At 42.1% G+C, this 26,359-nt stretch overlaps 1 protein-coding gene across 22 annotated transcripts in view; it reads right to left on the reverse strand.

Annotated features, from left to right (window-relative positions):
* CREM (cAMP responsive element modulator) overlaps positions 1 to 22,637 on the reverse strand; it is an 82,570-nt gene extending 59,933 nt beyond the window's left edge. For 8 of the 22 annotated variants that reach the window (XM_032259765.1, XM_032259757.1, XM_032259752.1 and 5 more), the window contains exons 1-3: positions 22,259 to 22,574; positions 14,807 to 14,904; positions 3,537 to 3,660 (exon numbers count right to left, since the gene is read on the reverse strand). Coding sequence is in view for 12 of the 22 variants with exons in the window: in XM_032259752.1 (XP_032115643.1) it covers positions 3,537 to 3,660; positions 14,807 to 14,850 (168 nt within the window). In the remaining 10 variants the exon portion in view is untranslated. Of the gene's footprint in view, positions 1 to 3,536; positions 3,661 to 14,806; positions 14,905 to 15,353; positions 15,622 to 22,258 lie in introns of those variants that run through there. The other 14 variants (XM_032259760.1, XM_032259759.1, XM_032259755.1 and 11 more) reach the window with 8 other exon arrangements.
* Positions 22,638 to 26,359: the final 3,722 nt, after the last annotated feature.

The following is a 26,359-nucleotide window of genomic DNA, read 5'->3' on the forward strand; positions in this document are numbered from 1 at the left end:
CTGTTTACTGATAATCTGATCATATAACAAGGAAGGTGAGTGTCATAAATTCCTCTTTATATATAACTAAATTTAAACGTAAAACATATGGAAATTTACAATCCTCAAGTTTAAAGAAAAATGAGACAAGTGGCAAGTAAATATGAAGCCATCAGGAATTCAGAAGAGTCAGTCACTTTTGGCATACATCACAGGGTTAACAGAGTTCAGCATGATTTCCTACTCTTTGTAAGATATTTAATACTGTACGATGGTAACACGTATTCATAAACGAACAGCTTCTGGTATCACAAGGACTTAAATGAGTAATTATGCTCAGAAATTCTGTCTGCTAAGGATTGTGTTGTAATTCTTCAAAGCATCATGATCCACGAATGGCATGGAGGATAAGCCTTAGTTAGCTAAAATAATCCATGAGTCCGCATACAGATTACTTCTTAATCACTCTGCATTTCTAGCATGTGAAAGATAAAAACCATAGTTTACTGTTTGATCAAATACTTCAAACAGGCCAGGTACGGTGGCTCACGCCTGTAATTTCAGCACTTTGGGAGACCAAGGAGTTCAAAACCAGCCTGACCCATATAGCATAACCCTGTCTCTACTCAAAATACAAAAATCAGTTGGGTGTGGTGGCAGATGCCTATAATCTCAGCTACTCAGGAGACTGAGGCATGAGAATCGCTTGAACCCAGGAGGCGAAGGTTGCAGTGAGAGGAGGTTGCACCACTGCACTCCAGCCTGGGTGACAGAGTAAGACTCAGTCTCAGACAAACAAACAAAACAAAACAAATACTTCAAATATATAGAAAATAGAAAAATAGCAAAACTCCATGAATTTACTATCCAGATTTAATAACTATCAATATTTATTAGCATAGAACATCAACATACAACATTATTTGAGATTTTTAAAGAAACATTACAAACATAAACTACAGGCGTTTCTAGTTCTTTGATTCAGCCTTCTCACAAGTCTCTATCTTCCCCTTCCATTTTACTCAAAACATTCCCAAATTTCCCACATCCCAGTTCTCACCCCTTTGTCTCATAAACCTATCTTTCTCTATTATTTCAAGACAAATTTCTTAAAAGAGGGCCGGGCGCAGTGGCTCACGCCCATAATCCCAGCACTTTGGGAGGCCAAGGCGGGTGGATCACGAGGTCAAGAGATCGAGACCATCCTGGTCAACATGGTGAAACCCCGTCTCTACTAAAAATACAAAAAATTAGCTGGGCATGATGGTGCGTGCCTGTAATCCCAGCTACTGGGGAGGCTGAGGCAGGAGAATTGCTTGAACCCAGGAGGCAGAGGTTGCGGTGAGCCGAGATCGTGCCATTGCACTCCAGTCTGGGCAACAACAGCGAAACTCCGTCTCAAAAAAAAAAAAAAAAAAAAAAAAAAAAAAAAAAATTCTTAAAAGAGTCTGTACTCTTCCCCTCCTGTTTATAATCTAACCTACTAAAACCTAGTTTCTGCCCACTGGACTCCTATTCAATTCCAAGCCCTCAGAAACCTAAAGCTACTTTTCAGACTCCGTATTACTTGACCTGTTGGCAACTTCTTTTTTTTTTTTTTTGAGACAGGGTCTCTCTGTCACCCAGGCTGGAGGCCACCTGTTGGTAATTTCTGACTGAGGCTCACAGAGCTGGCTGTCACCTAGCCTGAAGCTCCTCAGAATTGCAAATTATCATATTTACATAATGGGGATCTATTGCTTTGACTGCAGCCCCAGAATTCTGGGGCAAAGGGCATCTGTAGAAGTGAGCTAGGACCTAACTAGAGGGAAGTGGAGGCAGAAAGAACTTTCAGGTTGGGCACAAGCAGCTCATATCTGTAATCCCAGCACTTTGGGAGGCTGAGGTGCAAGGACGGCTTGAGCACAAGAGTTTGAGACCAGCCTGGGTAATAGAGTGAGACCTTGTCTTTACAAAAAACACAAGTGCTTTCAACCACAACTTCAGCAAAGAAGGGCAGAATTACTGACCAAAAATCACAGCTCTAAAAATTCTGGAAAATCCCAAAATCATGAAAAAAAGCATATACTTTCTATTCTATTCACACAGACAAAAAGACTAAAGGAGCTATACCAAAATGTTAACAATGATTAAATCTATGGATAGTTTTTGTATTCTTCCTTTTAATATTTATCATCTACAATGAACATGCATTTTTTTTAAACGTGTGTGTGTGTGTGTGTGTGAGCGCGCGCGTGCGCGCTCTACAGAATACTTGCAGAAAACCTCCAGGGAATAAGTGGGTGTTGGCATCTTTAAAAAGGAAAGAAAAGCAGGCTGGGTGCATGGGAAAGGAGAGCTCTCACACCAGTCTGGCCTAATACAACCCAAGGAGTGCCTGGTGTTTCCCCAAGCCTTCCAGTCAGCCACCAGGTCCTTTTCATTCTCCCTTTAAGGTATCACAAAGGTCTCGCCACTGCTCTGTATCTCACACTACCTTGATGTCACCAGGCACCCTGATGGTGTCTTCACTGCCAACTCACTGACTTCCAATCCCACGTCCACATGGCTACTAGTGCTGAAACATGGTGGGCATCTGAAAATATTTCAGGACTATTTAGAATACATTTCTAAACCCTAAAGTGTATACAGTCCTCGGCTCACCTTTACCAGCTGCACTGACCAGCCCAGACACTTGGCTCCAGTTAAACTCAATACCTGTAGTTCCCTGAACATCCCATGTTCTGGCTTTGTGCCTCTGTGCACACTCTTCCCTCTGCCTGGAATACGCTTCCTCACCTTATCAACCTGGCAGACTCCTACTCATCCTTTGTGTCCGGACCTGTAAAGTACTCCTAGTCAGCTGGCTGCTCCCTCTTCTGTAGGCCTTATTCATTTTGTGCGTAGTATTTTACAGCACTTCTTACCCTGCTCTGGAATTACTGCTAAAATATCTTTCTACCCCACTAAACCATGAGATATTTAAGGCCAGAAACCAATATCCCCATGCATCTGGAATAATTAGACACAGCAGACGTTCAGTAAATAGTTGATGAATTAACAAATATGGGTTGGTGTTTGTTTTTACTACATATTTTTTATAGATATCTCAGAAATAAATTTTGGGATCTGGAAACAGGTACTAAGTGATACTGGTGCTCTCTGAATGAAACCAATTCAAAGTTCCAGACCTAACTGAAAAGAAAGTACTGATCAAGCCAAATACATACTGGGCAAATGTAAGATTTCTGTCATCTTAACAGCTAAGGACATCAGAACTGTATCAATTTGGAATTAGCAACCCTCTCAAATCATACTTTGAGGATTACACATTCAGGAAGGGTTTCTGTTTTTCCTTCCATAGTGGTGGTGGCAATGGACATGGGGCACTGCCAAACATCTGTTAAAATGCAGGGCTGATTAGAAGACGTTATCTTTTCTTCACAGTCAAATCAGCAAGAATGGCTGATAACCAGGGAACATGGACAATTTAAGATCAATGGCAAGCAAACAGAACCTGCACCTACTTCTCATTTCCATATATTTTAACTTTCAACAGTTGCCTGCCTATTGCCTACCTGAGCTAAAGCAGGGATTGAATTTTGGCCAGTCTGAGTCTGCATATGAGCAGACTTGCTCTCTGTCAAAGAGGCTGTTACACTTCCATCATGCTGGGATTCAACTGTTTCCATGGTCATTTGTCTGAAAAGACAATAAAAAGGAAGACAAATTAAGCCCTATCTTAAGTATTTGGAAATACAAGTTGAATATCCCTAATCCAAAAATCCAAAATCTGAAATACTCCAAATTCTGAAACTTTCTGAGCATTTACATGATGCCACAAATGGAAAATTCTACATGTGACCTCATGTTATGGGTCAAAACTTTGTATCCTGCACAAAATCTTTAAAAATATTGTATAAAATTACCTTCATACTATGTATATAAGGTGCATGTGAAACATAAATGAATCTCATTTATAGACCTGGGTCTCATCCCCAAGGTACTTCACATGTATATGCAAATATTCCAAAACCCCAAAAAATCCAAATTCTGAAACACTTCTGGTCCCAAGCATTTCAGATAAGGTATACTCAACCTGTACTGTTTTTACCCAGCTTTCTAATAACCACTTCTGACATCCAATTGTACTGTTTTCTTCTTCTTCAAGAAACAGGTTCAATAGTAGAGTCCTGACTCTCTAAACTTATCTCTTCTCCTCACTGTGTAGGAATATTACCAAGGGAACACTGCAAAATGTCTTGTGAGAACTAGCTTATTTTAAAACTTAAAAAAACTTGCAATAATAAAGTCTTCCTGATAATTACCTTAAGCTTGCTATTTAACATGAATGACTGGTAAAATTAGGTTTTCTATTTTACATGAAAAGTATAAATATTCTATGATTCTTAAGGCCTAATAAACCTGCTTTATACTATGAAGTAGTGTGAAAGAACTTGCCCAGTCTAAATTAAATGTATAATATAAAAATGTGTCTTTCTTTGTTAGCCCTAAGTCGTTTCTGATGTTTATCAGAAAGCCTCAATTATTGAAAGAAGGGGATCTAATTTTTCCAGGAAAAGCTTCTGATGTGATTTGAAGTTTGTGTACAAATTCAATTTAAGCTCATGATTTCTATATGGACTCTTTCTAGATATAATAAATTTTATCCTGTTAAAGAGAAAATATAAAATATAAATAAAATTAACAAAATTTAAATTTAAAAACTTACTTATAGGAACCACTCCGTTACACATCTTCTCAGCTGTCAATAATACAATGTGTTTTTTTCACCTTAGTCTAACTATATATCCAAAAAGTATACAGTCCACTTAGATCTTTGAATTAAAACATCCAAATTGTTCTTACAGATTTAATTAGTTACCAGATCCTACAGAGCTTCATCTACTGTTATTGACTTCATACTGCCTTTTGCATTCGAGTAGCCATTACCTGAATCCAGTCCTTCCATGCTCAAGCCATCTGCTACCGTCTCTACCACAGGCATTTTAATACTTATAACTGACCAGGACGATTTAGAGCAATTATATCAAAATACAAACATAGAGCCTACCATAGAAAAATGTCTTTCCCTTAGTATTGCCTACTAATCCTTTATCTCTTTTCTTATAACTTCCCAGAGTGGCCTCTCCAAGTGTGGGTCACCATCACACATAAAGTGTTAATTCCTACTGTTTTACTTTTGGTTATGAGAGCAGTTTCCAAAAAAAAATACCTCAGGACGTTAATTCTGCAGGTTCTAAAAAGGCCCTATCTGGGGAAAAAGGATAGGGAAAATGCTTAGTCAAAACGTTTTAAATATCCAAGATTAAAAGGGTTTCTTTCCTGAAGAACATCTCAGAAGCTTCAATCTGCTAGTGCGTCTTGAGAAGGGTGAAGGCGCAGATCCAACAGACAGCTTCTGAAAGTATCTGACCACCAAACAAACCCTTTCCCACAAAGCATGCCCCAGCAGGAATATTTTGGAAACCACCTGGGAAATGTTGTCTTGCTATTTTTTATACCTTTGAAAGATAAACTTCTTAAGGTTCTGCAACAACTTGAGTCTCAACTTTAAAATTACATGCCAAAAGGCCTTCCCGGGTAAACTCTATCATTCTGGAAACACTCATTTAGCATCATCTACATGGTAAGCTCTAAAAATACAAAGTGGATTAGTCATGGCCCTTGCCCTGAAGGAATCCATTAACTAAATGGTTGCGGGTGTCTCAAACTATGGTCCTTGGACAACCCACATCAGAATTAAGGAAAAGTATTTGTTGTAAAAAATGCAGAAGATTAGGCTCAACCCCAAACATACTGAATCAAACTTTCTTGAGGATTTAACTTCTTATAGCCAAACAATTCTAATGTGTACCAAAATTTGAGAAACACAGCTTATTGGAAGGTCAGTAACGAACACATGTAAAGCAAATTCTTTTTTTTTTTTTTTTTTTTTTTGAGGCAGAGTCTTGCTTTGTCACTTAGGCTAGAGTGCAGCGGCATGATCATGGCTCACAGCAACCTCTGCCTCCCAGGTTCCAGAGGTTCTCTGGCCTCAGCCTCCCAAGTAGCTGGGATTACAGGTGTGCGCCACCATGCTTGGCTAATTTTTGGATTTTTAACAAAAACATGTGGTTTCACCATGTTGGCCAAGCTGGTCTCGAACTCCTGACCTCAGGTGATCTGCCTGTCTTGGCCTCTCAAATTGCTGGGATTACTAGGCGTGACCACCTCGACTGGCCGTAATTTCTTAAATCATGTGACATATGTGATGCATGAAATGCTCTGGAAAACATAAGAGAATGATTAAGTCTGCCAGAGGATATGGTCATATGAGTTGTATATTGAAGGTTGAGTGGGATTTCACCAGGTAGAAAGGACAGGTCGACTATGAGAGGAAAGAAAGTACAGAGCATGTCTGGGAAGCAGAATGACTGGAGCAGAAAATTTGGGTGAGGGATGGGGGAGCCTAATTAGATTCAGTGAGGAAGAGACAGAGTAGAACCGGTACAAATAGCCTGGAAGGGTTGCATGGAATTATATTAGGATAATAGCCTTTTTTTTTTTTTTTGAGACGGAGTCTTGCTCCCCTCCCGGGCTGGAGTGCAGTGGGATCTAGAGTCACTGCAACCTCCGCCTCTCGTGTTCAAATGATTCTCCTGCCTCAGCCTCTCAAGTAGCTGGGATTACAGGCACACACCAACACACTGGGCTAATTTTTTATATTTTTAGTAGATATGGGGTTTTACCATGTTGGCCAGGCTGGTCTCCAACTCCTAGCCTCAAGTGATCGGCTCACTTCAGCCTCCCAAAGTGCTAGGATTACAGGCATGAGCCACCATGTCTAGCCTGTGAGTTACAACTCACAGGCATGGTTATAAATATCAGTTGTAAATAACAACTATCCTGAGTCATCAAAAAAAGGCTAATTATGTTCAGTATACTTTAAGGACAGAGGGGTACACCCTATAGAATCCAAGAAGTCTCCCATCAAAAAAAAAAAAAAAAAAGTTTTAATGATTAAGAAGATAAACTGGGGCTGGGCACAGTGTCTCACACCTGTAATCCCAGCACTCTGGGAGGCAAAAGTGGGTGGATCACAATGTCAGGAGATGGAGACCATCCTGGCTAACATGGTGAAACCCTGTCTCTACTAGAAATACAAAAAATTAGCCAGGTGTGGTGGTGTGCACCTATAGTTCCAGCTTCTCAGGAGGCTGAAGTAGGAGAATCGCTTGAACCCGGGAGGTGGAGGTTGCAGTGGGCCACGATTGCGCCACTGCACTCCAGCCTGGGCGACAGAGCGAGACTCCAACTCAAAAAAAAAAAAAAAAAAAAAAACTATTCAGGACTCTATTTTTGAGATATGATAAAAGACTTTATAAGCTATCAAACAGATTTCAAATGCTTTATACAAGAAAGTGTCTTAATATATATCATCTCATGCAATCATCTTAATTGGCCCTTTTCTCTGGGGGCATTTTCCAGAGAGTTGAGTCCTTTGCCCTTTTCCTTTTGTCAATACCACAGAATTTTTCAATACTATGAATACTATGGTTTCTTCAAGCCTATATGCAGATGGCTCCCAAATCTGTATTTACGCATACCTCCCTCCTACTGAGCATCTCACCCTGGGGTTTTCATGGACCCCTGTCCCTTCTTTCCCTTTCATTTCTTCTTTTAGTCAAGAATATCATCATCCAGTCAGGATCCAAAGTTGGATTCGTGTGTCTGTAAGTCAGAACCAGATCAACCACAAAAAGCAACCCTACAAAGCTAAACATCAGTGGGGATGCCATGAGGCCTTGAGCCTTAGAAAGAAAGGCAGAGATGGAAGGTCAGCAGCCACCCCGACTCCTCCTCCTTGCCAGACTTTAGCACTGGGCACTGTCCACTGTAACCTCCCATGGCCTCACTGGACCAAGCAGTTGAACTGCTGTTCCACACAGTTGCTACCATCCACTCTGAAGACCATAAATCACAGACAATAGGCCTCTTCCTACGCCGCAACTGCACTGCAATGCCCCTACACCCATGCCAGAATCACACTTATATCACTGTCCAAGATATAAGCTCCTTCCATATTTCATCTTCACTCTCATAACTAGTGCTTCCTTTACCTCCATAGTACAACCCTTCACTCCTGTTCTCCTTCCAAACACCAGCAATGTGCCATCTGGAACTCCCAAAGCCTCACTACTGTCCTCTCAAAAAGGTACTGCTCATCTTCCCACACCCAATCCAGGTCAGGATACTGACTGGCCACCTGCTTCGTCCCCCCACTGTCTTCCCACCTGTTCCTCCTTTACTCCCTCATAAAAACCCTTGTTCCACTGAGGCTCAAGGTCATCAGCTGTACCAACCTAAACCCATCCATAAGATAATCATCATCTACTCACCACCAGGATGTAAACTGAAGACTCTGGCTCCTGATGTAAAAGCCTTCCTCTTCACCCTTCTATGTTCAACACTCAAAAAGAAGACCCATCCCTCACCCAGACGCCTCAGATCAATGACTTATTTTATGTCACTTCAGCCATCTACTCAAGTGGCTGGCCACACACTGGACCTTGCCAATGTGCAACTGGTCCAGCTCTGAAATAATTAATTCCAACATTCCCGTCTGCCTCCAACATCCTGTTCTCCCAGCCTACCCTTTCCCTTGACCACTCCGATCACACTTCTTATTCAAACACACTGAGATCTTCACACCACTTTCTCTCTGGCCACCCGCCTCCCACTTTCTTCACTTCCCACCCTATTCAGCTAGTGGGGCTTCTCATTTTAATTATTGTTTCCCAGCCGGGCCTGGTGGCTCACACCTGTAATCTCAGCACTTTGGGGGGCCAAGGAGGGCAGATCATGAGGTCAGGAGTTTGAGACCAGCCTGACCAACATGGTGAAAACCCATCTCCACTAAAAATACAAAAACTAGCCCGGTGTGGTGGTGGGCACCTATAATCCCAGCTACTCAAGAGGTTGAGCTAGGAGAATTGTTTGAACCCGGGAGGCAGAGGTTGCAGTGAGCAGAGGTTGCAGTGATCAGAGATCACGCCACTGCACTCCAGCCTGGGTAACAGAGCAACACTCCATCTTGGAAAAAAAAAATTATTGTTTCCCAATACCCTAAATTCTCTTGTCTTCTTTCCTTTCGTTGCATATTCCTAGTAAATACCAATCTTAGATAAAACCAACTTTTGATCCCTCTATGCTTGCACCAAGGCAGATGAACAATAGTGAATGAAATCATAAAACAGAATATTATTAAAGCTTCTGAGGCCAAGCACAGTGACTCATGCCTGCTGGAATCCCAACACTCTGAGGGGCCAAGGCAGAAGGATCACATGAGCCTAGGAGTGTTCGTGACCAGACTGGACAACATAGTAAGACCCCATCTCTTAAAAAAAAAAAAAGTAAAAATTAGCTGGGTGTAGTGGCAGGCACATGTAGTCCCAGCTACTCAGGAAGGAAGTGGAAGGAACGTTTGAGCTCAGGCAGTCAAGACTGCAGTGAGCCATGATCGTGTCACTTCACTGCACTCCAGCCTGGGCAACAGAGCAAGACCCCATCTCTAAAAAAATAAAATAAATACAGCTATTGAATTCATGGTTTTCAACCTCAAATGGGCAGCAAACTGATGGAGTTTCCCTATTTGGGAATGGGCTTACTCTCCCATTCTCCACAACTGTTTCAAATATTCTCCCTCTTCTCAATCCCTGCATTTCCATGCTGACTACACCCAATGAAAGCCCTTGCCGACTGTCTAATGAGAACTCCCTCAACTTCCTACCACCAAATCAACAAAGCCACTGATATCTACACTCACCATGTTCCCTTGTCTCCGGCCTCCTCCCACTCTTAAAATTCCTTTTTCTGTGCTTTGGAGTCCATGCCCTTTCAGGGGATTATACTATCAATTATTCTTTCTCCTCTCTAACACTTTTTTCCCATGAAGACTTAAACACCTTCACGTCTCTCCCATCTCACAACTTACACACATAGCCACAAATCCACTGGACCAGAAATCTCTCGAGTTATTCCCTCAAACCTCTCTTCTCCTTCTCATTGCTAAACTACTTGAAAGAACTGCCGACACTATTTCCATTACTTCACATCCCACATACTCCTGGACACCCCCAAGTTTAGAGAGGTTTCTGCCTCTAAAACATCTCTAGAAATGGTAACTAATCTCTGTCACTAAATCCTATGTACGTTTTAAGTTTTATCTTTTGATCTCAGCAGCGTTTAAACTGTTGACAACATCTTCCTTCTTGAACTCTGTCTCAGTGTCCTGATACTACATTTTCCCGTTCTCATCCATTTGCTGACAATTCCTCCACAAGTTCCTTTGCCAATTCCTTCCCTTCCTCAATACTGACCTTCAACCTAGATTTAAGCCCACGACTCTGGGCCAGACGGCTCTCCTGAATTCCAAAATCCAATATCCAAATACCTGTTTAACATCTCCAAATACATGTCCTTCAAGAACCTCAAAATCAATGGGTCCAGAACTAAACTACTCTTCTTCCTCCACAAACGTTCTACCCTTCTGAGTTTCCTGTCTCAGGAAATGGGACCCCACCATCCAACCAACTGTTCAAGCCAGAAACCCCTGAAACTCCCTCTCTGTCATTCCATACAGCATCATCACCAGGTATGATGGTTCTACCTTCTAAAGAACAATTAAGTCTTCTCTGCATTTCCTCGGCCACCACTCTATCTCCTGGCTCCAATCCATGCCAACAGTTATGTTTCTAAAACCTGTATTTCTGCTTAAAACGCTTCTTTGCTTAAAACGCTTCAGTAGCTCCCTGTTGACTACAGGATAAAATCCAAACTTCTAATTCTAGTAACCATAACCACCATTTATTGAGCGTTTACCATGTGGTAAATGCCCAGAAGTTTTGGTTAACAACTTTATAAGGTCACTATAATCGGGTATTCTTCCAGCCTGGGCAACAGAGTACAACTGTCTCAAAAAATAAAAAACGATTAGTTCTTCTTTTAGAAATAAGAAAAAGGAGACTCAGGGAGGTTAAGAATCTGATCTTACCACAAAGGTATTAAGTGGCATAGCCAGGTTTTGAACCAAGATCTTTTTCCTAAATCCATATTCTCCATTACCAAACCACACTGCCATTTGATCTCTTTCACAATGTGACCCATTTTAGTTCTACAGCCTAATCTCCAGTCTCTCTACTCTTTCCAACATGCTGCATGCCGGCCATTTGTCCAAGTACGTATCTTACTCTCCCAGTTTTAATTTTTTACACCTATTCTCCCCTATTCCTGAAATGCCCTTTACCCCTTCTTTGTCCAACTGGCAAATTCTAACTAGTTTGTCAAGGCCTGGTTCGAGGATACCATCTTTCAAAAGTCTATTCTGATAGTCATGGGCAGAATTCTCTCTTTTGAGTCTTTTGAGTTCCCAAAGCATTTTACAAGTTCGTTATAACACTTGTCTAGCATATAATACACGTATTCACACAACAACATGAGCAACTCAGGGACAGGGATCACATCTTATAGATTCCCATGCATTCCCAGTACCTAGTACAGTATATGCTAAATAAACCAATTATTCAGTTATTCTGGGAGACTGTGCAACTGTCAGATGTTATTATGATAAAAATAACGTTCAGGGCTGGGCGCGGTGGTTCAGGCCTGTAATCCCAGCACTTTGGGAGGCTGAGTTGGGCAGATCACCTGAGGTCGGGAGTCTGAGACCAGCCTAACCAACATGGAAACTCCTACTCTATTAGAAATACAAAATTAGCCTGGTGTGGTAGTGCATGCCTGTAATCCCAGCTATTCAGGAGGCTGAGGTAGGAGAATCGCTTGAACCCGGGAGGTGGAGGCTGTGGTGAGCAGAGATCGTGCCACTGCACTCCAGCCTGGGCAACAAGAACGAAACTCTGTCTCAAAAAAAAAAAAAAAGTTCAGAGAGATTAGGGGACTTTTACAGGCAACATAATAGGTAGTATCACGAGGGATGAAAAAGAGGTCTTGTGACTATGACTCCAGGGTCCCTTCCACAGCCAGTGCCCTGCATATTCCAGTTTGGACGACGTTTAACGGTGATGTATCATTGTTTACAGTATGCTGCAATGGTTGTCACATCTCACTCACATACGCTTTCTCTTTCACACCAAACTTATGGATTGTAATTTTATTCCATTTGTATTCTGCTAGAGCACCTAGCGCGGTGTTCAGTTCATGCCATTCAGTAAAAGTTTGATACCAAATTATTATTTTTTTGGGTAAAAATCATCTACAAAAAAGTAAGGTTAACACTAGCAACTTAAAATAGAGATGCTATCATTTTCAAGCCAGGTCATTGTGCAGATCTATACCCAACTGCTCTCTAGTACAGCCTCCTAAGCCCATTAAAACCCAACTCCTATGCAGGACTCAGTGCCAAAGATTCAACCAGCATTTCAGTGCTCAACATGGGTCAAGCACTGCACCAGGCATTTCCCAAGCACTGCCTCAGCAGAAAATGCAGGGCCCCAAACTCAGCTGTAAATGACGTACATACAACATTAACATCTATAAATCAGCCACAGCTGCTCCAGATAGAATTTATAAAGACTCCATTATAATCTTACATTATTCACTATATAACCTATAGCTAAATATGTTAAAAATGAAGAGAGGTCTCATAGAACCTATTTCCCCAAATCTCACTTTCTATATTAAGCATAGTTGTGCTAATATTCAGTAAACACAGTTGTACTAAAATTAATAGTCTTTAATTAACTAGTAATATTTTTTAAAATCTTAAACAATAATCCTTTTTAGAGAGAAAAGAACCAACTGGCAATTATGGATTACAGAATATTTAAAAATAAAAACATGCAAGGATAAAACAATAAAAACTAAAACAAAAAAGTCCACTAAGCACTGTAAATTAACAACAAGCAAAATACCGGCAAATAATTGGTTCCACAATTCTAAAAAACAGGTAAAAAATTGCTAAAATGGGGGCTGGGCATGGTGACTCATGCCTGTAATCCCAGTATTTTGGAAGGCCTAGGTGGGTGAATCACCTGAGGTCAGGAGTTCAGAGACCAGCCTGGTCAACATGGTAAAACTCTATCTTTACTAACAATATAAAAATTAGCCAGGCATGGTAGCACACGCCTATAATCCCAGCTACTCGAGAGGCTGAAGCACAAGAATCGCTTGAACCTGGGAGACAGAGGTTGCAGTGAGCCAAGATTGTGCCACGGCACTCCAGCCTGGGCAACAGTGTGAAACTGTGTCTGAAAAAAAAATATTTTTTGCTAAAATGGGGATATTTAAACTTAGAAACAAGTAATAACAGCAGCATCACTATTTTCTTTTGAAGTTAAATGTTTCTTCTGAAATCTCCTTTACACTAAAACATTTCTCTCCTTTGATAAAAAAAGCAAATATTATCCCAACCTGTTTTGAATATATTGGGATCCAAATTAATAAAATATTAATCTAGCTATTGTTTTTGTTTTTAAATGGGACTCTCCATTAAAAACAATTTTTTTTCCCTGAGAGATAGGATCTTGCTCTATTGCCCAGGCTAGTCTTCTCTTCTCGTCTTTTTTCTTTTCCCCAGGCTGGTCTTTAACACCTGGCCTCAAGCAATTCTCCCACCTCGGCCTCCCACAGTGCTGGAATTATAGGCTTGAGCCACCACACCCAGCCTAAAAAGAATTTTTTTTTTTGAGACGGAGTTTCGCTCTTGTTACCCAGGCTGGAGTGCAATGGCCCGATCTCAGCTCACTGCAACCTCCACCTCCTGGGTTCAGGCAATTCTCCTGCCTCAGCCTCCTCAGTAGCTGGGATTACAGGCACGCGCCACCACGCCCAGCTAATTTTTTGTATTTTTAGTAGAGACGGGGTTTCACCATGTTGACCAGGATGGTCTTGATCTCTTGACCTCGTGATCCACCCGCCTCGGCCTCCCAAAGTGCTGGGATTACAGGCTTGAGCCACCGCGCCCGGCCTAAAAAGAATTTTTTAAATAAAAAATTGTTTTAATACCCAATACAAAAAAATTAGCTGGGCATAGTGGCACACACCTGTAATCCCAGCTACTTGGGTGGCTGAGGCAGGAGAATCCCTTAAACCTGGGAGGCAGAGGTTGCAGTGAGCTGAGATCATGCCACTGCACTCCAGCCTGGGCAACAGAGTGAGACTTTCTCAAAAAAAAAAAAAAAAAAAATCTAAAAGTTTAGTTGCATCCAATTTTCTAAGACAAATTGTACTGCAGAGCAACTGTATTACCCTTGAAAAATTGTTTCACCTCTTCTAAAAATAGAATCCAATTGGGAAAGGAAAAGTTATTAAAGTCGTTTCTATTCTTTTAAGTAACTTTACAAAAAGTATCTTAGAAAATCAATTTTCTCTTTAGCAGTACATCCAACTGATGAAACAGAATGTCTCTGAAAGCAATCAAAAGAAAACTTGAAAAATTCTATTTGGATATCTGTAAAATGTTGGTAGAGACTTTCTTCTGTTTTATAACGTTAGGTACAAACGTAGCCAAAAGGCCAGGAGGAAGAATAAAACCCTGGAGACTCTGAATTCTACAATTCCACTGAACTATCGACATCCTCATATATGGTCTACTTTCTAACTGAAAAGACTAGTACTTAGCATAAGCCAACTGTAAATACCCACACATTCCCTGCAGTGCCTAACATGGTACACGGTAGATAGTGCCTTAAGTGAATGGCTGAATAATTTGACTATATATTATAATAGAAATACATACATGCATATATGTGTACAACTATGTATCAACTTATTCATCTTTAAGCCAAGTAGAATTTTCAAAAGAACAGAAAAACGTACATCTACCTACCTTAGATTTGTCTTAATATATTTTTTCTTTGCACATTTGCTCATTGTTAAGACATTTGTAATCAATGCTTTCCTCCTTCCCCGTTTTCTTTATTTATCCTGCGGTAAAATTACAATGTTGAATTGGGAGATCATAACATTTTACTTCAAAAAACTCTCAAATTAAATTTTACTTAAATTAAAATTTACCTCTCAAAAAGAGGCCAGGAAGAATATTCTAATTTCTATAAAACTAAAAATACAAACTGCACCCCTTCCCCCCAAAAAACAAAAACACTAGAAAGCTGAGAACAGCCCTGTACTGCTTTTTGTCAATCTTTCTACTATATTTTCTTATCTTCCTAAAGAAAAAAATTGCCAAAACGTAAATGATGCACTATTTTGCTGATTATTTTCTACTGAAGAGAAAGCAGTGCTATCTAAATCTAATACTAAGTATCGCTTATACGTATCAGCTCTATTTTTAAGAAGTAATAATCATTTAATAAACTTAATGAATATTATTTCCTTAAATTTTTTCACTCCAATGAAATAAAATTTTCATTTACCTTAAATTCCAACTTGAGTTTTTGTCAAAAAATTAAACTCCAAACGAAGTAAGTTTATTCAAAACATCCTTCTGATAGTCTTCAATCCATAAAAATCCTAGTTTAGACACTGTAGCAATTAAACATCCTTTATTTTTTACTAATATCTATAAAAATATCTATTTGACATGTGGAATGAAGTAAAACTGGCAAAGAAAAAGACAAAAGAACATCTGAGGCAGACCTGGTGGCTCACACCTGTAATCCTGGCACTGCGGGAGGCTGAGGCAGCAGGTTTGCTTGAACTCAGGAGTTCCAGACAAGCCTGGGCAACATGGAGAGAGTTTGTCTCTACAAAAAACTGACCAGGTATGGTGGTACCGGCCTGTAGTCCCAGCTACTTAAGAGGCTGAGGCGGGAGAATCACTTCAGCGCGGAAGGTTGAGGCTGCAGTGGGCCAGATTTGCACCAGTGGATTCCAGCCTAGGTGACAGAGCAAGGCCATTCATTCACAGACCTAAACTCTTTTGAGACACAGTCTCAAAAAAAAAAAAAAAAAAAAAAAATCTGAGAGTCCTTAATTTATTTTAGAGCTGGAGAAAACAATCGTGTTCTTCCTTAAGTAACCTCTAGGTGCCTCTGCCAGCAACAGCGGTGCTTAGACACACTGCTTTCAGAATTCCCTCCTAAGGGACCCTCTAAAATGATGTCATACAACCCCAGTCAATTTTGGAACTGCAGACAGCAGGCAGGTTTATCACATCTCACACTAAGGGCACTAAGGCAATGGTCACTACTGCTACCATCTGCCCCCAGCATAGGGACAAGAGACAGTAGGGCACTTAAACAGGCTCCTCACAACAGGAACAAAAATCGGCACTGATGCCACTCTGAGAATAAACCTTATTCTGTTAGACTACACTAGCATTTTACATAGGGACATCTTACGCTCCTTAAAAATTGTATAACCCATTAGATGCCACACCCTCACACTAATGGGTGCTTACCAAGAGTTAGCTGTGTTTGCCACCAAACCTCATTATGCCAGCCTTGTTGCAATTTTGTAATTTTGTTAAATAGTACATTAGATAAAATGACTAAGTAGATTAAATGATTCAAAAAGAGAACTGTTTCTCTGAAAACTAAGTTGAACACTTTGGAAAGACAATAAAGACAGTTTTGCGTTTTCCCCCAATTAAAAAAATCTGCTTTTGGCTGGGTGCCGTGGCTCACACCTGTAATCCCAGCACTTTGGGAGGCCAAGGTGGGTGGATCACATGAGGTCACAAGCTGGAGACCAGCCTGGCCAACATGGTGAAACCCCATCTCCGCAAAAAATACAAAAATGAGCCAGGCACGGTGGCGGGCGCCTGTAATGCCAGCTATTTGGGAGGCTGAGCAGGAGAATCATGAATCGTTTGAACCCAGGAGGCGGAAGTTGCAGTAAGATGAGATCATACCATTGCACTCCAGCCTGGGCAACGGAGTGAGCCTCTGTCTCAAAAAAAAAAAAAAAAAAAAAAAAAAACCTACTTTTGGACTAGATATTACTATTGGAGATAACTATGATGAAATACTGGAAATATTAAGAATTGTTTATAAGACACTTGCCAAACAATCTAAGTTCTTACTCCACTTTCAAAAACCCAAAAATGTAAACTGAAAATTATGCATTATTGAGGTGGTTTCTGAAAGGCTAAAAAAAAAGAAAAAGAAAAACTGAAAGCACTGCAATTAGCATACCCAAAAGAAAAAGAAATGAACGTGGAATAAAAGGCATCGCACCTTTTACAAAAGCAGGAAGAGAAAGAAAACACAGAGAAGATAATCTGTTTCTTTGGTTCTGCCATGAAGCATGGTTTTAGTTCTTTGCAAAAGTACATATCCATAGGTTAACTGTCATTTAAGCAGTAATAGCAAAGTTTGAAAGAAAATGAAGCTCATATTATAAAGTTGGTCCTTCTCAACCAAGTTGATTAAAAAATTGGGAGAAGGTGGGACTATTTATAAAAGAGAAATAATTCTAAATAGCCATGTAGCTGAACTTGACAGGAATGAGGCTATGGTTATGCATTTTAGAGGAAGGAGATGCATACAGGAAAAACAAAGTGAGAAAGCAGCAACATGAAATTACACCATTAGTCTTATGCTGTTTGTGAAGCAAAGTTACAGTAACTTTCAAAAAAACAATCATTACACTTTCATGTAAAAACAAAATAACCAAGAGCAATAGTCATAAATAAATATTCCAAACACTTGTAAATGTCTTTAATATTTCAAACATGAAATATACATAAATTCAGAAGGCTCTCTCAAACAGATTCAAGGCTACTCCAATTTAATTGCTTGAGATACCTGTTATTAAATCTTAACTCTTTACTAAAATCACGAAAGGATTAACTATTCACTAAGTGTCTCTTTTTCAATTCATTTCCCACCTGCTGCCTGCTTTTGGCTATTTCAGAGTCAATGAACTACAAAATCAGCTGCTGAGGAGGAAATTAAAAATAAAATTCAAATATCATGGCCTATCTCCATCCTTTCAAATACCTCCCTCCCCCACTACCACCACTTGACAGGAAACCAAATTTTAAAACTTTTGGGGGAGTTACTTGCTTGACTAGGCTCACTGTAAGATTTTTCTTTTCAACAGCCTGCTCTTTACTGCACATTAAGTACATTTCAAAAACACTTATCTACATATTAAGGATAAATGCATTAACTACTAGAGAGTAAATCAGAGAGAGTAAACTACCTGAATTAGCTTAAGATCAGAGAAAAGAATTTTACCATTATTTTGCTTACACAGATTGGTACTATCTTACACATCTGAACAAAACCTGTATCTTTCTAAGTGTAGAAACATGCCTAATTTAACTCCTCCAGAAATTTTAAGAGTAAAAACATTCCAAGCATCCATATTCAGTAATGTGAGTCTTTATGTATAATATAGTTGCCATAATTCCAAAGGTAAACACTTCCACCATAATCAGTGCAAAGATATACATTCCAGTTAAAAACATTTCTAAGCCAAAAAAAAAAAAAAAATCATTTTTGTGCTATCAATGAAAAAGATTGAGGTTAAGAATATAAACTGTTTTGCTATTCTAAGTTAGAATATTTAAGTCTGCTATGTTAAAAAAAAAAAAAAAAAAAACCTTTATCAAGATAACTTTGAAGAAATTGAGTTTATTTTGTGAAATTCTCAAGGAAAATATTAGCATCACATTGGGCTCCACTCTTAAAAGTTCACAGGATTTTATTAATATCTTGACATTTAATTGGCCTGGTTATACTACTGTTTAGAAAACATGCATGAAGACGCTTCCCATTTGTGGAGAACTGAGAGGCTTCAAAGAAAAAAAAAAAAAAGCCTGACAAGAGGATGAGTCGCTGGTAAGGGTTTCTGAGAGGTAAGCATCCTTCCTGACCAATGAGATAGTTATTTAATCAGTCTTTAAGCAAAACTACCACATAATTTTACAGTCTATGCATTTCCTCTACTTATAACAAATGTTTCACATACATATTGCCAGTAATTTCCTCTATCACTCCTAGGAAGTCCTGTCATTAAATGTGCAGATATCATTTATTTTGTAAACCTTGCTATAACTGAATTACAGTCATGCTTCACTTAATAACGGGGATACATTCTTAGAAATGTTAGGCAACTTCATTCTGCCAATGTTATAAAGTGCTCTTAAGCAAACCTAGATGGTGTAACCAACTACACAAGTTACAAACCCGTACATGTTACTCTGTTACATACTGCAGGCTATTAGAACACAGTAGAAAGCATTTGTGTGTCTAAACACACCCAAAGACAGAAGGTAATATGCTGCCCTATGACATTAGGACAGCTAGGACATCACTAGGTGACAGGAATTCTTCAGCTCCATTATAATCTTATGTGACATACATGCAGTCCATCATTGACCAAAATGTCATTATTCAGTGCAATAAGACTTAAGGCATTTTCATAAGTAATATCAAGAAAAGTTTCCACTAATGATATCCTTAGGTTTTCTTCTTTATTCTTGCTTATTCTCTACTGGATATGGAGTATCAAAAAATGAAAACCTATAAGTAAAAGCATTTGTTCTTAAGAGCAGCAGTCTTTATTGTGGAGTTCCCATTGCAAAAGGTGTTTAAAATGTATTCTCTAAATGTATTCTCTAAAAGATTATTAACATAATTATTTTAAATGTTCATTTCTACCTATTATGTAATGAAATACATAATAGGTAGAATTTTTTTCCTAAATCTGTATTTTTTAAGTTCCTGTGTTGATAATACCAAAACTGTGTTCAATGTACAATAATTCTTTTCAAAGCCGACTTTTACATATAGAATCCATCAGTTAAACGAGGTAGAAACAATAAAGTTCAGACATTTCAGCCTTATTTCCTTATCAACCAATGTTTTTCGTTTTCTTTTTTTGAGACGGAGTCTCGCTCTATTGTCCACGCTGGAGAGTAGTGGCTCTATCTCGCTTCCCCACAGCCTCCACCTCCCAGGTTCCAGCAATTCTCAGTAGCTGGGACTAAAGGCGCAGGCCACCACTCCTAGGCTATTTTTTTTTTTTTTAAGTAGAGACAGGGTTTCACTATGTTGGCCAGGATGGTCTCGATCTCCTGACCTCTTGAACCGCCCGCCTGGGCCTCATCTGCCCGGCAAATTAAGTAGAAAAGGAAACTTAGTAACGTAGGTAAGCCACACTGTTAAAGGGGCTCTTTTCAGTTCCATGACACTTTGAGACTGGCACTGTAAGTCACAATTTCTTAAAATCTGATTACAAAACTGACAGCTGCTTCGCTTGAGTAGCCTGCAGGAAACCCCTAAATGATTTCAATCCCAGTAATTTCCTGGGATTACAGGTGTGAGCACCTGTTGATAAGGAAACATAAAAATATCAATGGTTCTAAAACTGCTCTTAAAAAAAAGTCTTTTTTTTTTTTAAAGATGGGGTTTCACCCTGATGGCCAGGCTAGTCTTGAACTCCTGACCTCAGGTGATCTCCCCACCTCGGCCTCCCAAAGTGCTAGGATTACAGGCGTGTGCCACCGCGCCCGGCAAAAAAAAAAAAAAAAAAAAAAAAAAAAGTCTCTCAATGGCTCAACTATTAAGTGTTTGCACTGTTCAGTTTTAATAAGTCTGTCTAAAAGGAACCGGACATTTGAGAGCTTTTCAGTAGGACTATCCACTTCAACAATAAACCTAGCTAAATCTTCTGGCTCAATACTTAATTTTCAAGGAATACAACTTAGGAAAAAAAGGATCAGAAACATATGTCAACATTGGTAAGCCTTCAGTCAGGATTCCTGATGTATGCTAATAAACGAAACTCTTTCCTACTTTTCATGAAATGGTCATAACCCTAAAAAAGATTTTCTATTTTGATTAGGCAGTAACTCACCTGCGTAGGAAACTGGAATATAGTCTATGGACTCCAGAGTTTGTTAAAATTCGTCGGTAGAAGCAAATTTCATTAACTTTCAGGGACAATGCAAAAACAAAAAGACTAAAAATGTCCTCTGTTATCTATGCATTCAGTAAAAATTTATTCATACACTGTGACCAAAATATATACACAAAATATCACCATAATTACAACGTAACACTCACCAAAATGACTCCATATCCATCACCAAGTCACTGGGAAAGTACGTGTCATATTGATCTATTTACAGATTCGCCAAAGTTGTGTGAATATTTACAATGCTTTAAATGTTTACTCATTGAGGATCAAAACCATTTTAATAAATTTCATAAAGCTGTGTTGGGATCAATATGTAGTTCTTTAAACATCAGTTTTAATGCTTAGCATTTACTGGCCAAAACATATTGCATGCAATTTGCCTTCCTTTAGGAAAAAAATTGCTACGACTTAGGAAGGGAAAGTTTGTTATCCACGAAGAGAATCAAGACTAGGAAAAAAACGTGGTGCTCAAAGCAAAACAAAACAAAACAAAAAAACTGCGTGGATTATTAATGTAATCTCACACGATGTTCATAGCGGAACTCTCACTGTGCATCTAGGTTTTCAAGGGAAAGGTGCATCTCATCCGCCCGGCAAATTAAGCAGAAAAGGAAACTTCGTCACGTAGGTAAGCCACACTGTTAAAGGGGCTCTTTTCGGTTTCCGTGACACTGAGACCGGCACTGTAAGTCACAAATTCTTAAAATCTGATTACGAACTGACAGCTGCTTCGCTGAGCAGCGTGCAGGAAACCCCTAAGTGATTTCAAACTCAGATACCTGATACACAAATAAGACGCAACAGGATCAAGAAGCATGTTGAAGAATGTGTTTATTCCCCAAATTGAGCAGGCTCTGGGAACCTCACGAGATGGCCCTAAAAAGGCAAGACACAGAGGCACAAGGGAAACTGCGCCTCCCGAGAGCGGTGGCGGCGCAGCCCTGCCCGTCTCCCGGGACCGCCCGCGCCCGGGACCGAACGACTCAATGCGAGGCCCTCGGGCCCGGGCTTCGCGGAACACCGGCTGCGTCCGCTCACATCTGAACTGCGCTCGCGGAGTGGGCAGAGGCGCCGCGGGCACAGAAACCCCGAGGTCCTTACTTCTGGCTTCCTTTTCCTTTTCCGAGCTAAACCGCTCCCCGGAGCCGCAGGGCTCGCTCAGGGAGGATTTTCCAACTCGTCCCAAGTTCGGGGAGGCGGGCGGGTGCCGGGACGGCGGAGCGGCCGAGGCGGGCGTGGGCCGGGAAGGCGGCGGCCTCGGGGGCGCCGGGCGAGGACCGCGTCAGGGGAACTCGCGGCTGCCCCGCTGCCCTCGGCCCGGCCCGGGGTCCCGACTCCGGCCCCGGCCCCGGCCCGCCACCCCCGGCTCCGCCCGCCTCCTGCCTCCGCCTCCTGCGCCGCGTCGCCGGCTGCTGGGTCTCGGGGCCGAGGCCGGCGCGCCACTTACCCGCCGCGAAGGGATTTACGTAGCGGACCTCGTCACTGATTACGGACGCGAGGAGGTGGAGACGCCGAGCCCGACCGCCGCTCAGCAGCGGCGCCGCCGCCCAGCAATCCGGCGCCGGCAGCGGCCCCACGTCGTCCCCACGTCAGCTCTGATGCGGCAGCCGCGGCCTCCTCGCCGACCCCGGACCAAAAGTAACGCCGCAGTCGCCGGAACCGCGTCCTCGCGCCCCGCCCTCCCCTCCCCCACGCCGGGACTGCCTCCTGGAAAAATCCAGGCTCGAACTCCGCCCCCTGCCGGCCGCCAGCGGGAGTGCGGCGCCACAATCCAACAATGCAATGGAACGAGGGAGGGGCGGCGGGCAGGAGCGGGTCAGGGGGCGGGGCCGGGGAGGAAGAAAAGCCAGGGGGCGGGGCCAAGGGGAGACACTAGCCTGGGGGTGGGGCGGAAGGCAGCGGCCGGGGCGAGGCTGGAAACCGGAAGCTGCCCTCGCCCCGCTGCGCGTGCGCCGGAAATCCAATGGCTTGTCCGCCAGGCTAACGGTCGTCGCCGGGGCCTCAGGGTCTCGAGGCTGCTTTCTTCCTAAAGCCGCCAGCCCCAAGCGAAGGTCCGCGAGCGTGTCGCCTTGGTCCCGGCTGGAGGCGCGTTTTGCGGACTCCCGGGCCTGCAGGAGCGTCCCCGCCTCCACGCCCTGGCCGGCCCGCCGCCCTGGGGCCCGGGTCCCCCGCTGGGCGCGAGCCCCTGCGCGAGATCTAGTGGGCAGCCCTGGGTCCCAGCCGGCCGTCGCCTCCCGCGACCTTGCCCAGTCAGTGTTGAGGAGCGACAGCGGCGGTGTCCACGGAGGCATGAGACCGAGGCGAGGAACGGGCAAAGCCCTTGCGGGCACGGGAGGAGCGTTTTCGTCCAGCTGGAAGCGGGGGCGTTCCCAGGCCGAGCGTGCCGGGCCTGTAAAGCAGTCGTCTGCGCGGCCGTGGTGGGGCGGAGTAGGCATTCGAAGGGAAAGGGCTTTTGGCCTAAAATGGAGCCTCCTTGCATTCCGGAAAAACGAGGAGCTAAAACTCAACCGTAGCGGACTCAGGAATGTGGCACTTCCGAAACGGCTGCCAAGGGCACTACTTGAAAAGTTGCTGAGGAAAAGTAAAAGCGGTGTCAACGTAGTGCAGGCAGGGAAGGTTGCTTTGTGAAACGCTAGGATCCCCGTAGGTGAGAAAATCCCGAAACGAAACACGTGCGGCTGTGAGGCACACTGGCGGAGGTTAGGAGAAAACCCCGGCAAGTTCATTGTCCCGTTTCTGACATAGGCAGAATTCTCAAGTTTCTCGTTCCAGTGTGAAAGACATGGCCTGTCTTTGTGTGTGTGTGGAGGCGGGTCATAAGGTCTCACTCTGCCCTGTTTTCCGGGCTGGCCTGCAGTGGCGTCATCTCGGCGCTCTGCAACCTCCACCTCCCAGGCTCCCGAGCAGCTGGGACTACAGGCGTGCTTTTTCTGACTTCTAAAAGCTGCCTACATGCCTTGACTAGTGGCCCTTTTCCTCCATCTTCACAGCCAGTCACAGCTGGTGGAGTCCTTCTCCAAAAGAGGCTTGAGCTCCTGAGACAATTCGCCTGCTTCTTAGGGTCATTTCTTGCAGTTCATCCGAGTAGTTGATTGGAGATGCTCCGCAGGCCAGGCGCGCTGGCTCAGGCATGTAATCCCAACACTTTGGGAGACCAAGGTGGGAGGTTCGCTTGACCAACCTAGGGAACACGGTGAGACCCATCTCTTCAAACAAACAAAAAACTCAGCACCACAGAAAGGTTATTTCTATTTTTATTTCTTTTTTATTTTTTTAATAATAATGTAGGCCAGGTGCGGTGGCTCACGCCTGTAATCCCAGTATTTTGGGAGGCCGAGGCAGTCAGATCACTGAGGTCAGGAGTTTGCGGCCAGCCTGGCCAACGTGGTAAAACCCCATCTCTACTAAAATACAAAAATTAGCCAGGCGTGGTGGCAGGCGCTTGTAATCCCAGCTGCTCGGGAGGCTAAGGCAGGAGAATCACTGGAACCTGGGAGAGGGAGGCTCCAGTGAGCCGAGATTTCGCCACTGCACTCCAGCCTGGCAACAGAGCAATACTCTGTCTCAAAAAAAAAAAAAATAGAAATGTCACAAACTGGTTTTTTAAGTTTCTCATGCTTATACCTACTATAAAGATTTTAAAAAATATCTTGACCAGGCACAGTGGCTCACGCCTGTAACCCCAGCACCTTGGGAAGCCATGGTGGGTGGATCACCTGAGGTCAGGAGTTCCAGACCAGCCTGGCCAACATGATGAAACCTTGTCTCAATTAAAAATACAAAAATAAGCTGGGTGTGGTGGTGGATGCCTGTAGTCCCAGTTACTTGGGAAACTGAGGCAGGAGACTGGCTTGAACCTGGGAGGTCAAGGCTGCAGTGAGCCGAGGTCACGCCCACTGCCTCCGCACTCCAGCTTCAGTAACATGTCAAGACTCTTGTCTCAAAAAAAAAAAAAAAAAAAAAAAAATAATGAGATATCAGGATAAAGAATAGCAGCATGGTTATAGAGTAACGATAGATTCTTATAAACCGTGGCTTTAGATCAAGCAACTTACAGCAGGTCCACAAAAAAAAATTCGGTGTTGTCTTCATTTCATTATAATATTGATGACAGCTGGGCACGGTGGCGCAGGCCTGTAATCCTAGCACTTTGGGAGGCCGAGGTGGGTGGATCACCTGAGGTCAGGAGTTCAAGACCAGCCTGGCCAACATGGTGAAACCCCATCTTTTGAAAACAAAATAAAAATAATATTGATGACAAAAATTGTTTCATTGTACATTGTTTCACTGAAAACCACAGTTCCTAAGAAGTTATTGACAATGTTAAGTGAGGATTTACTATATTCTTTCATATCAGCTACTGTAGTGTCAGTGTTTTTATAATTTTCACTGAGCAGGGCCTAATCTAAATCCAATCTGAACCCTTGTTCAAATCTAAGTTTTATAGATCAAGGGGAATTGTATGCACAATTGTCTCTGTAACAGAATAGATCATAAGAGACCAAAAGAATTAAAGCAATGGCAATTTCTTATTTGAAAAGTATTTTCTCTACTGTTTCCTTTCTTGCCAGTATTTTACTCCCATATGTATGTAGTCTTAATTATAAAGTCCAGAAAGCACAAACCATATTTTTTCTTCATTTGTTTTTTTACAAAGATCAATGCTGGAGGTGAGATACACATACCGGTAAACCCATCAGTTGATGGCCTCTGCTATCCCCTTGCCATGAGATGTAATATACTTTAAAATCATGCAGTTAGATCTGGGTTTAAATGTAGGCTTGTTTGCTCTGGGCAAGTTTCATATCCTTTTAAGGGAAGCATAAGTTTTTTAAATGAGAGGAAGGAATAATACCTACCTCTTGGGGTTATAACATTTTTAAAAAATATTTGCCATAAGTTCTTAAAAAGCTAGCCATGTTTATGTCAGTCCAATGTCTAGCTTTTGTGGCTTCTCACCTAGGTGATAGTTAATTCTCTGTTGAGGAGGGACAACTAGGTCACCTACTTTTCTGAAAATACAGGCTGTTAGTCACACCCTTATCCTCCTTCCTCTAAACTTTCTCTCCCTTTCTAGGTCAGGAGAAGTGCCTCTTTTCCTCTCCAGATCCAACTGTCAGCTAGATGTTGTTTCTTTCCCACATCAGATCTTGCTCAATTGTCGAGTCTTGTACCCGCAGTCTTTTTCATCCTCTTAGCTCCTTCTTTCCCTGTAAATGTGTTAGTAGCTCAGTTCTTGAAAATTGTTGGCACTGCTAGCCCTTTAAGGAAGGCCACAGAGTTGCCAATTCCAGGTTACACATTTACATTTTTTTGCCCATTTGCTTACTGTTCCATCCCTTGCCATCCCCTCACCATCAGATTTCTCAAGAGAGGAGGGCAAGGCAGGGGCTGTGTTCACTTCCTCACCACCCACTCATTGGTTATTTCCTGCCTAATTTTTGCCCTCTTCTTTCTCTTTTTTTAAAATTTAATTTTTATTTTTATATGTAGACATGGGGTCTCTCTCTTGCCCAGGCTAGTCTGGAACTCCTGGATTTAAGCAGTC

This window comes from Sapajus apella, unplaced genomic scaffold (assembly GCF_009761245.1).
Source record: "Sapajus apella isolate SASKATOON/1434 unplaced genomic scaffold, GSC_monkey_1.0 scaffold111, whole genome shotgun sequence".
NCBI lineage: Eukaryota > Metazoa > Chordata > Mammalia > Primates > Cebidae > Sapajus > Sapajus apella.